The following is a 16,333-nucleotide window of genomic DNA, read 5'->3' on the forward strand; positions in this document are numbered from 1 at the left end:
ACAGACTCCCCAAGTGGAGTCCCACTCTCAGCAAGGATACTGGGAGACCACCTGCTTGCAGCAGAGCAGCATGGACACAGGCCAGCAAAGCAATGACTTCTCTCTCCAGCAAGACAACCAGTGAAAACCTGATGGGAAACAAAAGCAATAGTTTTCCTTAACTCCGAGGGAAAAATTCAAAATGAATGGAAGTTAACCCACAATAACTCCAGGGAAACTAAACAGCTTTTTGGTGATGCTGGTGAGTGTTTTGATGAAAGTGAATGGGCTTTTAGATCCACTGGAAAGTGAAAGTCAGCATCCCCAAGCCCCTCGGAAGAATGAGAGTGCCAAATAAGTTTAACATCTTGTGCCTCTTTTAATGGAAATATCACGTTTATGCACATAAACACAGTAAAGTACAAAGGATTAGAAAATAGGCTTAATTTCCAGCCCCTAATTCTAACATACTGTTCATTAATCCCTGAGTGCACCTGTCAATTGTCGGTCTCTTGCAGGTGGTACTGAAAGTGCAAATTCAAGTGCTCAGCTGTAGCACAGGTTGCTTTTCAGAACCAAATCTGAGTGCTAAATCTTCAAAACCTTGGGTTGGCAGTGAACAAAAATTAACAGTTAAACCATTCAATCCAGTGTACCAATTTGAAATCTATCCTGATACCTTTGCCACAGCCAGCCAGAAGATTATCTGCCTGCTTTCCAAATAAATTTGTTCAGCTTGTACTCTGGTCACCCCAAAGCCATTACAAAATTGGTGCCTATGAATTGCACAGCCCTGATGCACTTGCAGATTAAACTGCTATTCACATTCCCAGGACTGGGCAGGTGTATTGGCAGGTGCATATTCCTCCAGCTCTGACCCAGGAGGTGCCACCTGGCACTGTAGTCTGGCCAGCACAGAAGTACAAAGAACAGGCTGTGTGGAAAAATCTTTATCTCCCACATCTGCCCTAACCCCTGTCAGACCCCGCAGACAGGAAATGGCAGTGCGGATCTGGGCTCCAGTTTTCAATCTCCTGAATTTATTTCTCCCATGGCATGCACAGTTTCATTACAAATTCAGTGAGACTGTGGCCAGCCTTTGTGCTGTGGGACTAAAGGATGGAAAAGTTTTTCCTCTCTTTAATTGAGGGGACAAACTTGGGACAGCAGCAGCAGCTGCTGGGGTCTGCCTGGGCTCCAGCACAGCAACACCTTCAGAAGGAGACACTGCAGCACATTTCAGTTCAAATGTGTGCAAAGCCTGAGCAAAACCTGAGCATGTGCTCTGTGCTGTTTGCATGGGACCTCTACTTCTATGAGCGTGGTCTTTCTTCAGCAAGCAGCAGGTTTACAGCCCTTCCTGACCAAAATCTGCCAGGGCTTGGCTTGCTGTTCAGCCTGATGGCTGGTACAACCAGAGGACTACTTAATGGATCCTTAAGGGAGCACAAAAACTTGCAGCAACCTGTGGCAACTGCCACTTGGAGATGCACTTCCATGCTAGGGAAGATTTTCTCCCGGTGTGGAGACAGGGGGTGAGGTACTGCCCTCCTGGGGCACGCAGAGGTGTGGTACCCAAGCTTACAGGGACATCTGGCCACATCAGTGCCTGAGCTGCCTGGTACTGCACCTCTGACTGGGTATTCACAACTTGTGGCTGCACTTGACACCTGGGAAAGTTGCTTGAATCTCTGAAAGCTGCATAATATTCTTGTCCTGGCTATATTCTGGAAAGGCTGACAATAAACCTGGTGAGTTTTTTAAAAAGAAACTTAAATATCAACCTAAAAACTATCCACTGTGCTTCACCATCTCCCTTATTTCACAGTTAAAAGCAATGACAAAATATTCCCTGAGACTAAAAAGGAGACAACAGATAATGGATAAAGGGAAATCTATTGGAAGAGGCATATCTTAGGTGATGGTGGCAATCAAAAATTGTCTCATCTTCTATATTTCTTCAAAGAAAGAAATTTTCTCATCTTCTATATTTCTTCAAATCACTCTCTGCACCTGAATTACACTTGGAGAAGATGTGAATACCTCAACTGCACAGATATTCATATTCAGCCCTTTTTAGGTTCAACAGAGCAAACAATAGCATTAAGAACTGCATCCATACAGACCGTATAGACCTGTACTTAAAATCTGTTTACTGCAATAGAAATAAAGTGCTTAGTATATCCAAAACAATTGTAGACCTGTATTTTCACTGCCAACCATCACTGTGGTAAATTTTAAACTTTTAATTATTACTGTAAACCTTTGCAATATGTCTACCTAAGGAAGAAGAGGGAGGAATGTCTAGTGTCAAAAGCACAACTCCTTAATTTTGTCCATTACAAATGAACAAACACAAACCACAATCCTTTCAAACACATTTTTCAAGCTGTTTCACAGTCATTCACCAGGAGCTGGAAAAACAGGAATCCACAAGAGGACTGCACCACTTAGAACGTCCTGTCAACAGCAGACCAGTAAACCTAGTAAGTTTTCCAGCTCAAAATAGCTTCCTGCTCCACCATCAGCCTTGCTGTGGTATAGCCCTTGCTGTATTTATGCTCCTTCCCTGCTCCTGCCATGACTCAGTATTCCAGCTCCATGAGCAGTGGGCATGCACAAAGGCATTCAGTCTGTTACCTTGCTGGGATAACAAGACTAGCAGCTCAAGAACCTCCTCAGCAGCTACCCTCAAATCAGGTCCTGCTCTGGGCAGGAGACACCTGCCTGGGCTTTTGAGCCTCTGCTGCTCTATTCTTCTCCAGTTCCTCTGCCTTCCTCCGCTCCTCTTTCAGCTCCTTGTATCTCCATTTGGGAATCTGCAGGTAGGGGTCCTCCTTGGCACTGCTCCTCCTCCTGGCCTTTTCTGGCTGGAAGGTGGGCGGAGGAGCCTTGCTGACACGGACCTTGGGGATGACAAATCCCGGCCGGACGCTGCTCCGTCGAAGCAGGTGGAGCGGCAGCAAGCTTGCTTTCCTCGTGGCTACTGTGGTCACCTGGGACATGGCCATGCTGATGGGCTGCAGGCTGGCTCTTCGCTCCTTCTTCTTGGCGACCACGGTGACTTTGGAGTTCTGGAAGAGCTTCTCGTAGCTGCTAACGTGGTCTTTGTCTTGAGATCGGATCTCCTCTGCTCTCTGCTTCCTAAGGATCTCCTGCACGGCCAGTCTGCGTTTCCCCACACAAGGTGGGCTGCCTGGGCACACAGTCCGGCACCCCAGGGCGATGAAGGGGCTTCCCAAACTTGTTGTCACCTTCACCATGTGGTCAAGGACCCCATCCTCTTCTGGGCCATAGAAAGACCGGAACGAGACAGCGGCCCTTACGCACTCAGAAATCTTCTGCAAACAGCTTTTTGGCTCTGCAGCCTTGGCAAGAAGTTCCTTCATTTTTGGCCATTCTGGTTTATATTGATCAGAAAACTGTTCTGGGCATGGCCTGTCCATTAGCTTCTGCATGACAAAGGCAGACTCTGATCTTCCTGTGAAACAAGCCCATTCCCACGAAGTCAGTCCCCGGCTTGGGTCAGTTGCATGAACATTTGCACCTCAAAAGAAAAACAATTAGCATTAATTAATTAAAACACCCACATTTCTGTTATCAGAGGTGAGTCAGGCAGATCCCTACACGAAAACATCACATAAAATACACAATAATATTTGTGTCAAAAGGAACATGCAATAAGGATACTGATTGCTGACTTTATGAACTCCTTATGTATTTAAAACAAGGTAAAAGGCATTAAGACTGCATATATGAAATTCACATAAAATTACAAATAATGAAATAATGAATTTCACCTGCATTTAATCTTGACTGCCTTTTTAATATCCATGAGCTCACAAGAAAAGAGTTACAGATACGGAAAGAAACTATTCTCAACAAAGAAATCCTTCTCCATATAGAATGGTGGACTTCTTACTGGTCACTTCCACTTGGAAGAAAGGTCTTAGGCTAATGATTGCAAGTTCCATGAAAATGTCCACTCACTGCTCATTATGGGTAAAAATAGCAAATAAAATATAATTAATTTCTTTTAAACTATGTCCATTAAAAATGGGGTAAAAAAAGAAAGTTAAAAATGTGCAATTCATGCTCTCTTATGTCTGAAAGGACCCTGTAGAATTAGGAAATGTTGAGAAGATGGTAACAAGAGTGATCAAATATAAGGAAAGTATCCATAAATGTCAAAGAGTGGATAATGGGTGAGATGGACCTTCACTCTGAACCCCGAACAGCTGTTCTCATCTACCTGAGATTACCAGCCCTAAGGAAATGAATTGTTAGCCAAAACATTCTGTTATTGCTAAGTGGACTGGCCATAAAAGGCAGCCGGGATACAGGCTACACAGCAGAGGCTTAGACATCTGAAATGTTTTGTCCTGGAAGGAAATTAATTCAAGTGGCCTATCCTCCTCCCATTCCCAATTTATGATCTTTATCTCTCCAATTCTGATGTCTGTCCCCATCACCATTCTTTCTTTCTCACATATTTCTGCATCCTTTTACATCTTTGAATTTCTTTTGATCTGTCCATCTTCCTATAAGACCCCACACATTAGCTTTTGCCCTTGTTCTTCACTCTTTTGTTTTCAAGTGGAGTTACACTCTTCTCCCCGGGGCCCTTGGGTGCTTGTAAAGAGGATACAAGAATATCATGAGAAGCAGGCATCCTAGTCTGCCCTATGGTATTCCTTAGTATCATACCCACATTCCTTGGCAACCAGAAAATTTCAGGGAAGTCCTCCCATGATACTGAGGTGGGGCTGTGGGCATTTGTCAAGGAGAGCGGCATGTGCCCAGTCCTGCTGACAGAAAAGAGCTCTGTCAAGGACACAGGAAGCTAAATTCAAAGTGCACCTGTGGAAGAATTGCTGCAGAACAATGAACAGCAGCAAAGGGTTCTGGAAGCTGAAGTTAGCAGGACACTGTTGCAAACAGCCAGCAGATAACAGCTGGTGAATGCTAAAGGATACAAAAGACCTGTCAAAAAATTGGCTCGATGGCACCAATTAAAAAGAATCTCAGAGACGTGTCAAGGACTTGACAACTGGCACCATATCCTGTGCTTTGCATCCAAGTGATCCTAGGCACACCACCTGGGCACGCACATCTTGATGCTTTACAGTACATGAGTGTGAAGGTGAAGAATGAAATCAATGAGAGAATGAAGGAATACTCTTTGGTGTCAGGCAGACAGGTTCTTAAACTGAAAATCCTTTGGTTTATATTCTGTCTTTGAACTTTGACTGATCTCAGAGGAAGCTTTGCACGCTCCAGTCTGCAGACTGCTCAGCAGATCTGTTCCCTGGGACAGGCACGGGCACTTTGCCCAGCCGCCTTCAACATACTGAGCTCTGCAACATTTAGTCATGGTTTACTCATATCTCTGTCCCTGCAGACAGTTTCTGGGTTTCTTGAAAGAGTTTAAAGCTGGGATACAAAGAACATTTGATTTATTGAAGGGCTTCTTTACCAAATGAAGGACTATTTTCAAACAGCCAACACAAAACTGACCTACACAGATCTTGCCACAAAACTGACAGTCAATCCCATTGCTTCGCAAGAAGGAGATGTCCAGAAATCTGAGGAAAGGACCAGAGAATACTGGTAATGAGACTGTTACCAGAATACTGGTACAGAGAATAATAGTAATTTTTTTCCAGGTGGATTATCATGGAGACAGCATTTCAAACTGAAATAAGGAGTACTTGACATAAGGAAAAGCAACCACAATCCAGTTTGTGGTGGGTTCAGTATAACCTTTCCCACAAAGGACGTTTTGTCATTAGAGGAAGATAAAGGCAAAAAGAGAGCACAGGAAAAGTGATAAAAACCTCAGCTTTATTAAATTAGTTCCTAAGTCTCTGAGAATATCCCTAAAGAGAAGATGCTGGAGACATAGATCAAGAATGGATGTGGAAGGAGACACCCTAAGCAAAATTACTGATAACAGTTTAAGTGTAACGTAAGTGAAATTTGCAGAAAGGACACTCAGAGAGAGAGCACGAGGGCACTGCAAGGAGTCAAGCATGGGACCCAGACTGGAAGGCAGAAAGGAGCCAAAGAGAAGGAACGAATCAAATCAAGGAGTTCACGAGCTATGGATTTGAAGAAAGGATTGCAAGATCTCAGAGGCAGAACGGTTTGATGAAGTTCATGACTGCAGAAATTACAGATAAATCAGTCAGGGAAGGGAATAAGACATACCATCACATACCTTCTGCTTCACTAACCTCTTTTTGAGCCTCCCTACACAAACTTCCTATCTTTGGATTTCCCTCATCTCACAATAGCCTCTTGCCCTAGTCTCTTCTCAACACTTGCCTGAATCTGAACTCCTTCCCAAAAGAGCTCACTGTGACTGTGGCAAATTATGGAAGTTGTTTCCTTGATGTACATATAACAGACAAGGAATTAATACAGGAATAACAGCAGCTAAAGGAATTGTCTTCAAATAAAAAATTAATTCTCAGCTCGTAAACAAGCAAGAGGTCTGAACAGCTGTTTACCATTATCGTCAAGAAAAAGTAATTTCAGCTCTGATATGGTGCAGCTGTGAGAATCTGGAGCAGAGTAGTTCAAAAAGAACAGTGTGAGAAAGTGCTCACTGGGGGCTCCCCACCTTTGCTTGGGGCCTACACTCAGCTCTGATCCTTGTCTGGGCTATGCCTGTGCCCTGCTGGCCTGGACCCTGACCCACAGACTTAATTTTTTGTTTTGCCTCAGACCTACCTTGTCTCTATGAACTTGCCTTTGTCATCGTGGACTTGCCTGGCAATCACTGCAGTGCTGCCTGATCCAGGTTATCGACACCAGCCCTGCCACGTTCCTTAAGGGAGCACCATTGTTGATGAGGCTGGTGCTGTCACCCTTGGCTTACCTTCCCCTGAGGAGAAGCCCATTCCTTCTGACAGATGGGTCCCCAGGTGTTTTGGAAACTCTGTCTCAGAAAACAATACTACAGAGTACTGAAATCCCAACCTACCAACAGAAATCAATGCTGACTTTGTACCTTGTATCACAAAATCTCTTCTAAGGCGTAATTCACCATAGTTTTATTGACTTTCTGCACAAATCAGGAGACATTCCTGAACAAACTTGTCATTCAGCAGAATGCCTTATCTGGAATATACATGAGTAGTCATGTCTCTTTGTAAATGTGATAGCAGTCTTATAGAACTAATTGCCATTTCAGTGTAACTATAGCCTACAAGTTTTCTTTCAGGAATGCTGCACTTGCCACTTGCCTTGCTTTTCCTAGAAGTTTCCCTGAAGATCATTTTCAGCACAATCAATTTGAACACACATGCTCCCTTAGGATATAAATATCCTATTTTATTAAGACTTCAAGTCCTTTTCAGATGCAGAACTGGCATCTTGATTTTAAAGACAGGGCTGAGGAGGCTCAGTTGTCTGTTGCCAGCTGGTTTTTGGGTGGTGTTTAAAGCACAGTCTCCAGATCCAGGGCCACTCTGACAGCATTACTAAAGCAGCACTGAGTTTAGACTGGAGATTACAGCAGGGCTTGACACGTGAACAGCAACCAGCATTTGTGGCTGGCTCCCCTGATGAGCGCTGGCAGCGGCGCGGTGCTGGCAGCGCAGCAGCCTGTGACAAACTGCCGGTGGGAGAGCGGGCCCCCTTCACCCGCTGTGCGCTCACAAACAGCACATTCACGGGTTCCAAAGGCTCCTCTGAAAGAGCAATGCTATGACCAAGTGTCGCAGAGTGCCTTAATCTTGTAGTGATTGACCTTGGCCCCCCTCCACGAACTCAAATTTCAGAAAGAGCAGTCGCTTTGGCAATCCAGCTCCGACCATCTGTCACACATTGCTGTTACCTCTTTCCCCATCTGACTGTGCTCAATCCATGCTAAGGCAGCTAGGAAGGTGAGTTATTCTGCTTTGCTGACCTCCTGCATTGCCATCAGCAGAGGTCTTACCCAAGCCACTGAATGGATACCAGGTTTAAAACCTCCTGGCTGTAACTCTTTTCTGAACACACATAACTGCTTTGTAGCTGTGCAAGGAGACCCATAGCTGATTATGGGTCTTTCCCCTCTATCCTGCCATGCATTTTACATTTTAATATCAAAATTTTGCTGCTTTATTTGTGAAATTGATTTTTTCACCAAATCTTTTAATGACGTCTTTTACCTTCTGCAGCTCACTAGTACTTAATTGTCAGCATCCACTCAGTGTCTCTTAAATCCCAAACTACTTCTAAATCCATTCTGAATGAGAATTTCCCTCCTTCCCTCCCTCCATTTCACCAGACTGTGCAGTGCTAAAAAATACTCGGATATTAAAATGGGTGAAGGCAAATTACTGCACTTCCTTTGTGGCCCCTAATTTCAGCTGAGAATGTGAGGAACTGCAAGTACTCACCAAAACTGCAATTTAGAAAATGAAAAGTATATTAACTTGCCAGATCTTTAGTTGGTGGATGACCTTTGGTATCCTCTCCATCTCTGATGCAAAAACAGGCTGATAAAGCTTTCTGTAGGCAAACTCAAGATGGAGGCTAAAAAAAACCATTTTATGGCTGTCTAAAGGTTTGTTCTCCCCAATGTTCTGGTTTTTTATGAATCATGGAAACAAGAAATGGCTATTCAGATGCCAGAGGCAGCAACCACAGAAGTGAACTTTGATAATAATATTTTAGTATAAGAATCAGAAAAACAAGTAGTGGGTTATTTGCATAGATGAAAGGTTGGGAAACAGCTCCTAGTGACCCAAACAGAAAGAACAAGTTTTCCTCAGATCTCTAGTGATAATAATAGGTCATGACACCATAAGGCAAATTTGACAAGTCAGAAAATCATAGGATTGAAGTTTCATTTTAAGTGATGATTTATAACACTCACTGGAAAATTCTGAACTAGCATCTGCATGATGTGAGTCCAGACAGTGCATCTGTTTCTAGTGGTATTTGAGCTCTGGCAGTAGTTTCATAATTTTCTGTCATAAAAATTTAAAATAAATGATCCAGTTCCTAAGCCTTTGTTCCAGAGTAAGAGGCTACAGAACCTAGCAGAAAATAACACACCAGTTACCACATCATGTTTTCTGTGTCATATCAATGTCTAGAAACTGGATATTATGGAATGAAGGATAGTAATATCACTATGCTTGATAAAATTGTGCGACTTAAAATACTCTGATTATGAAGGGTTAGACTCTTGTGACAGCAAAATCACTGAAATGAACTCCTTGTTCAAGATCTCTCCCAATGAGATGGACCTGTAAGACTCTTGATCTGGACAGTAACAATATTCACATGCCATTTGTTATTATTCCCACAATATTTAATTTGTGTTTTCATATTTGCATCTGAAAAACAAGAATACATACTAGTATAAGCTAGTTATTTAATTGTTATCTAACAGTTTATATAACACTTACTTCATATAAAAAACCCATACAATATTGTGGCTGAAAAATGCTGTATGTTAGGACTGCTCTTGTAGAGGCTGGTGCCCCTCAAGGGGCCTTCTGATTCTCCTCTCCAGGACCCCTTCACCTTGCAATGCAACACAGCCAGAAATTCAACAGCAGACAAGAGCCAAGAGCAAGAAACATAATTCCTGTTCTCAGATGCAAAGAGAGACAGGTGGGCAGAGAGGGACCTGCTCACTCCCTGTGCCACAGCTCCCTCCTTGCAGCAGACACAGACCTGGTGGTGTCCCGTTGCTCATAAACCTGGAGACCAAACTCAGAGCTGCAGAGGCATTAACAAAAAAGTAAGTGACCAGATTTCCCACCAGTGTTCCCTGGTGGGATGTGGCCCCTACACCCAACACTCCTGACAGGGGCTGGAGCCCCCCAAGTTTTCCAGTCCCCAGCACAGTTCAAGGCAGAAATGGAGGTCTGGCTGTGGTCCCACCCTTGCAGTGTCTGCCACACACAGAGATGGCAGCCAGCGACCAGCGTGTCTTTCCCCCTGTGTCATGGATTTCATTAACTCCTGTTCTACAAATTTTGGTGATCCTGCTCCCCAGACGCTCCTGGAAACAATAAATCTCACCTTCACAGCTCTAGGAGAGCTCCTGGGCGAGGTTGTACAAGCAAACTCCTGCAGCACATGCCTTCACTGTCTTGCCTATGGCTTATTTAAAAGCTGCACCCATTTCCAGGGAAGGCTGTACCACAGTCCTCAGACCAAACATCCCAAGAGCCAATTTTCTTCTTGGTAGTTGTTAGATGGTGACAAAGAGGAAGAAAAGCACTTTGCATACCTGCCATCATCAAGGCTTTCACACATTCTGTTCGGCCTTGCATTGCAGATTTCATCAGGGCTGTGAATCCAAACGCATTCCTCTTCTCAATATCAAGCCCAGGAAAATAGTTCAACAAATAGTTTGTAATGGTTATGTGCCCTTTGAAGAAACAAAAAAGCAGAGAAAATGTCATACAATGCAGGTGCTCTCTCAAGGATAAACCAAAAATTTACTCCTGCAGGTCTGATAACTGGAAAATGCAGATAATTAATAAGATATCTTTTCTTTGTGTCCTCATCCACTCAACGCTGTCATCAGCCTTAGGGTTAAGTGGTCCTGACTTTGACCAGAATATTGGGATAGGAGGTGGAAAATCTGGGTTCCCACCTTCTCTCAAATTTCTCTCTTTTCTGAAAAGTCAGTTTAAGGTAAGGGAATAATTGAAGATCAGAAATGGTCACTCTGAGTTTGCAAGGGGCCCCAGTTTCTTGACCCAGTGAGTAGCACTGCAGAGGGAATCCTACACCCGATGCCCCATCACCAGGGGCAACTTATTGCAAAGGTTCAGCTTTTTCCCTCCCCTGGTAAATTTGAGCCTTACAATCATGCTGCTTCATTAAAAAGTGATGACTGCACATAGTTGTTCCAGCCAACAATGTTTTCAAACTATGCCAGGCCTGATACAAGAGAAATGTAGCATCCCACATTTTTATTTTTCCATCTGACAGTGTAAAGCCACTTGTCTACTCTCCTGCAGTTGGGAAATGGGATTGATGTTCAGTTTTGGTAGTAAAATAAATTATTTAAGTTCTGATTCTGAAAGCAACTGTTGTTGCCACTCATGTGCCTCATGTGCCAGGATAACTGGTGTCTACAAGGCTAAATGGAGGAGCTGAACACATCTCTGGCTAAATGGTTGGAAGACCAATTAAGACATCAAATCTTTATAACTGGACTATCAGATGAATAGCTAGGGCCATTATGACTCATTCAAAACAGTTTTCCCTTCACTTGTCAATCATTTTATGATGCTTTGATGCTCTATAAAATAATGCCGTCTGTCAGGCAGCTGCAACAATCACAATTTAATTAGCAAGAGCTGTAAAAATATTCTCTCATTTTGCTCTGCAGACCAGATGACTATTCAGTGATGCATGCCATTCAAATTCATCTAGAAATGTTACTGAAGCAGATTAGAATTCATACAGGACAATGTTAAAAGTCTGTAGCATCACATCTGCTGTAGATTTCATCAGCAGCCACTTTGTACCAACACAGTCCTCCATTCATTTTGAAAAGCAAGTTAAGAAAGTCTTTAACAATTAATTTGTGTTGCAAGTGTTACTCTTTCTCTCCTAAATTGTTTTTACTCTGTTACCTTTCTGCATAACTGGAGACTCTCATGAAACCTGAGCAGATGTAGAGATAATGCAGATCAGATGAGCAACTCCAGAGCCAGAGAAAACCAAATAAAAAGCTCCCTGTACCTTGAGTAGTCTGATGAGAATGAAATATAAAGTTTCATCAAACCACAACAAGCTGAACAAAGCAAAAGTGAACTGTGTTCAGGGCAGGATCAAGTGACCTGGTCCTGCTTACTCAATACAGAGAATTCAGCTTTGCTGATTCTATGGCATAAAATCAAATCCTAGAAAGGAGTCAGTTGCTTCTGGGAGAATTTTTGTGCCCAAATTGTTTTGCAGGACATGCTCTGATTCAGTGATATGCAACGTGTGTCTTCATGAAGGTTTTGGAACAAAATCCTGCTTTTTGACCACAAAGACTAGAGACAAGATGAAGAAGTAGTAATAATAAAATGGAAGATTTTTCAGCAGTTATTACATCACTGACAATGTTCTTCCTTTTGCCAAAAGTATAATTACAGTAAGAGATGTTTTGCAAATCTGGAGTGATCCTTAGAATTAATCCTGAAAGACCTTAACCAAAACTCTCCAAGGGACTAGAAATGGCCTCAAATTAGACAGAAAAAAAATAAGAGCTGTAAAATATGAAAGAAAATTAAGAAGCTTGTGATTCACAGAAGTTTTGTGTCTCAGGGATTCCTGAAAACCAGTTTTAATCTGGAGGACCTTCTGTCCTCTGAGGTTTTGCTTCAGATTTCCAGTTCAAACAGATATCAAATTCAAAGCAAAACTCAGAGCTGCCAAGTTTTAGTTCAAACCCTGTTGTACACTTTTGATTTAATGCCATGAAGTTTGCTTTGGTTCTCCTGTGTCTGTGTGAATGAGCAGCCTGTACCTAATTTATAAACTGGGTGAGCCTCCTGTGATGTAAAGTCTGCTGTGAAAGCCCTGTGCAGCTCTAAAATAAACGAGCCTGGGCTCAGCCTGTTTGGTGATACTGAATTCAAAGCAGGCTTTTGCTGTTTGCAAGCCAGATCTACTTCCTATCAGAACTGGCATGCCAAGGGCTCACTTCTTCTCCCTGCGAGCCATATTTAGAGATCAGCACAGATGTCTGTAATAGCTTAATTCACTTAATTGCTGCCACAAAGGAAAGGCCTGTAATGATGACAATATTACCTAATAATCTGTGTAATGCAGGCAGAAGGATAAGCTGCATAGTAAGGAAGACCCTTTGTCAAATAACATCTCACTCCTGAACTGTACCTGCAAAATTCTTGTGTTTGGTCTGCAGGCAGCGAATGCTTCCTCACAGATGGATGGAACCAAAGACACCCAGAAGGCTTTATCCTCTGGGTGCTTTAGGTGTTTGTGTTCTCATGTCTTTCTTAATAAACAGAAACTGGGATAACTTCCAATTTTGTGTTCCCAGCAAGGCTCTCAAACTGGTGGCTGTAACATAAAACATCCATACTTTGTAAGCAAATACAACTCCCTCTGAGCACCAGTGCATGCCAATTACTATACACTGATGTAGCTATGTCCCCATCAGCAGCAGAACTGAGAAAAAAAAAATTGTAATTTTCCTTCTTCTCCTTTTCCACTTGTTATTTCAACCACATGTTTGTATCAATCTCCCTTTTTTTTTCTGCACTGTCCTTGTAATGATATTTAATGATTTTGCTTCTGCTTCAATAGCATTGCCACCCATTTCTGGGCACCACCTGCTGCAGACTGCAATGAATTTACAGTTCTGGAAGGCAAGCTCTCTCTGAAAAGGGATATAAGAAATAGGAAACCTAGAGTAAGCAGGCGAACAGACCAATTTTCAAATGTGACATTTACATACAAAGCAGAGCACTTTGTGGTTATTTTTCTATATTAATAAGCTTGTTAAGACAGAACTGCTTTTCACTGATCCTTCCAACCTGTCTTTCTCTGGTCAGCCCATGCAGAACACTTCAGCCTTAGATACTTTTGTTGGAGGATGAGAATCTCAAATTAGAAATGGCATAGGCAAATGTGGATTTTAAACTCCTCAGCACAAGTGAAGAGACCTCCCTGTCATCTGTTTTGGTATCTATACACAAGGAACAACTCCTCAAGACCACATGATTTTTCCCATCCAGCTCCCCTTTGAGGTCTGGCCATACACGATGGCCCACCTGGCAGTGGATCATAACAAAAATGGCAGCACTTTCTGAAACCTTCAGATATCATCTCACAGATATCTGAAATAACGTGGATTTGCTATTAGACTTTCCACAGCAAACCCCATAGTTTTGGTATAAACAACAGTGATTTCAGAATAACTTATTTTGCAAAAGTGTGATTACTTTCACAGCCTAAAGTTAACCCCTCCCCCAGCAAATAAATTCTCCACTGAAGGCAAGCTTGCATAAGCTTTGCTTTCAGGTCTTTATAATGCACTGCTCAGAGTTACTACTTTACATCCGGCAATAATTAAGCAGCATCTATTGCACTGTAACTCCTCTGGTTGCAATGTTAGCCTCACAGTAATCTCTGTTAACACTGCAGCAGTATTGGTGTAAACCCTGTAGCTCAGGATTAGCACAGGCAGGGGAAAACATCCAAGTTGTTGGGGGTTTGTATAAATTTCTGTTGACTACAGTAATTTCCAGTTGCTTTTGGGATCAATAGCAAGTACTGGCAGAGAGTGTCAAGTCAATGTCAGCCCACTGGATTAATTCTGAGCTCATTATCATGAGTTATAAAGGTCAAGAAGGAGGCAGTGTTAAACCTTTTTTAGTTCAAATATATATTAGGGCAGATAAATAAAAGTAGATTAGTGTTTTGGGGACTTCTCCACCTTCTTTGGAAAGCTACTGTACTCATGACTTCGCTATGAATGTGGTCACAGTTCTTTTTTCCAGTATTCAAGACCCATCTTGCAGGAACTTTCACAGAGTTCACTTTTTGGCACAATACAAAGCAAGGTTAGGTACTACCTGGAAATGTCCAATGGCGCTATTACTAAATTGACATGGAAACCGAACTGCTCCAGTCTTTAGATGTGGCTTGTAATGCCCATTGATGCTCCCTGATGGCAATCGGTTCCCTTCAGGCAGCCAGTGTCCAGGAGTAAGGACTATGTCCCAGGAGCTCCCACAAACATCCCAGACTCCTCACCAGTCAGCAGACATGATAAAGGCCAGCTGTGCATTGCCTTGGAAAGTGACTGCCTTTTCAGAGTGCCTTAAAACACCCAAAGGAAACCAGAGATGCAGAGCCAGGCAGTCCCCGGCTTTTAGACCACAAAGTGATGGCTTCCTTCCTTGGAGAAATGTTTCCTGATTTACATGGTTTCGCACTTTGTTGACACTCGTTAGAGAAAACTAAACCTTCCCTTAAAGATTGAAGCACAGCCCTTCAGTTTAAACAGAAATAATCAAATTATTGTTTTCTAACTCAACACTGGAAGCAAGGAACTCTCCTGGGAGCTTCTCTTACATCTAAATGATCTATAAGACTCATTCACTGCACATTACCATGCTGGGTGGGATAAAAGCAAAACCTTGTGCTAAACTCCAGCCTGCATCAGGATTAACATGGTTGATGTTGATATCAGCTGTTACAAAAGGATCATTGGCAAATCCTAAATCCTGCTGAGATTTTTTGCTTTTAAGCTGTGGAGTGGATGAAGGATGTCTTAGCAGATAAGGTATTTCTTAATGATGATATGTTTTCCTACAGTTATCAATTCCTACAGACTCTCTGAGGCAGGTGCAGCAAATATGGGAGGAAAGCACTAATGCAGCATATTACATGTCCAGTGCTCAATTGTTGCTTGCCAGAGCAAACATTGGAAAATCAGCTTAAAGGAACTAAGCACTATAATACTGCACACTTGGGATGAGGTTTTCTTTATTTTAGGCTAAAATAATTAATGGTGTCTACTAAAAACATATAACTTTTGCTCCCTTAATCTGCTGGATAAATACTATTGTAGATTAATTAGTTCCAAGAAAATCATGACAACCCTATTTGGGAGTGGGCTTAGCCAGAATTATTTTACACAGAATAATTTCTTTCAGGGATTTGAAAAAAAATCCTAAAATTAAGTGGCCTAAACACACACTCCTCCCAAGACCCTGCATGTAAGAGGTGATACAGAGAGCCTTACCTGCCTGAGCAGCTGTAATTAGAGCCGTGTTCCCCTCGTTGTCCTGCCAGTTCACATCAAGGTGAGGGCATTGTGCTAAGGCCATTACAATATCCACATAACCTTGGTAACAGGCAACAATAAGACCATTCTGTAAGTAAAATATAAAGAGAGACTTAGGTTTGCCAGACTGAGAAAAATTCACTGAAGAAGATTACTAGACAGCTGTTTCAGTTATTTTTTTCTTCCAGACTGAAGAACTGAAAAGGTACCAGCACAACTAGTGATCACCTCCAGGCACAATGTTCAGATCCATACACTTCTTTTTATCTCTGCCCTTTGGCAAGTAATGTTTGATACTCCTCATAAACACCTAAGAGAGTAGGTATTACATTATACTACATGCAAAGTAACTGTTTATAAATGGCTTATGCTTATATGGCTATATACTCTATACCCAAATGAGAATAAATCTGATTTTATTATATAATAAAATGAACTCAGCAGGTAAGATGAACTGGACCTGTTCTGAATATTCATTCTCTGAAAAACAGCTATTTGTTCCATGAAGGGAAAGTGGTGGGCAGGAGTTGTGTTCATACTGCCTGTTGCTATCGTTAAATAATTCAAATTTCCCATTAGAAC

At 42.3% G+C, this 16,333-nt stretch overlaps 1 protein-coding gene across 1 annotated transcript in view; it reads right to left on the reverse strand.

Annotated features, from left to right (window-relative positions):
• Window positions 1–2,675: 2,675 nt before the first annotated feature.
• Window positions 2,676–16,333, reverse strand: part of ANKRD33B (ankyrin repeat domain 33B) — a 42,519-nt gene continuing 28,861 nt past the window's right edge. The window contains exons 2-4 of the mRNA XM_058818520.1: window positions 15,710–15,839; window positions 10,220–10,360; window positions 2,676–3,526 (exon numbers count right to left, since the gene is read on the reverse strand). Of these exons, the coding sequence (XP_058674503.1) occupies window positions 2,676–3,526; window positions 10,220–10,360; window positions 15,710–15,839 (1,122 nt within the window). The remainder of the gene's footprint in view (window positions 3,527–10,219; window positions 10,361–15,709; window positions 15,840–16,333) is intronic.

Source organism: Ammospiza caudacuta, chromosome 1 (assembly GCF_027887145.1).
Source record: "Ammospiza caudacuta isolate bAmmCau1 chromosome 1, bAmmCau1.pri, whole genome shotgun sequence".
Taxonomy (NCBI): Eukaryota; Metazoa; Chordata; class Aves; order Passeriformes; family Passerellidae; genus Ammospiza; species Ammospiza caudacuta.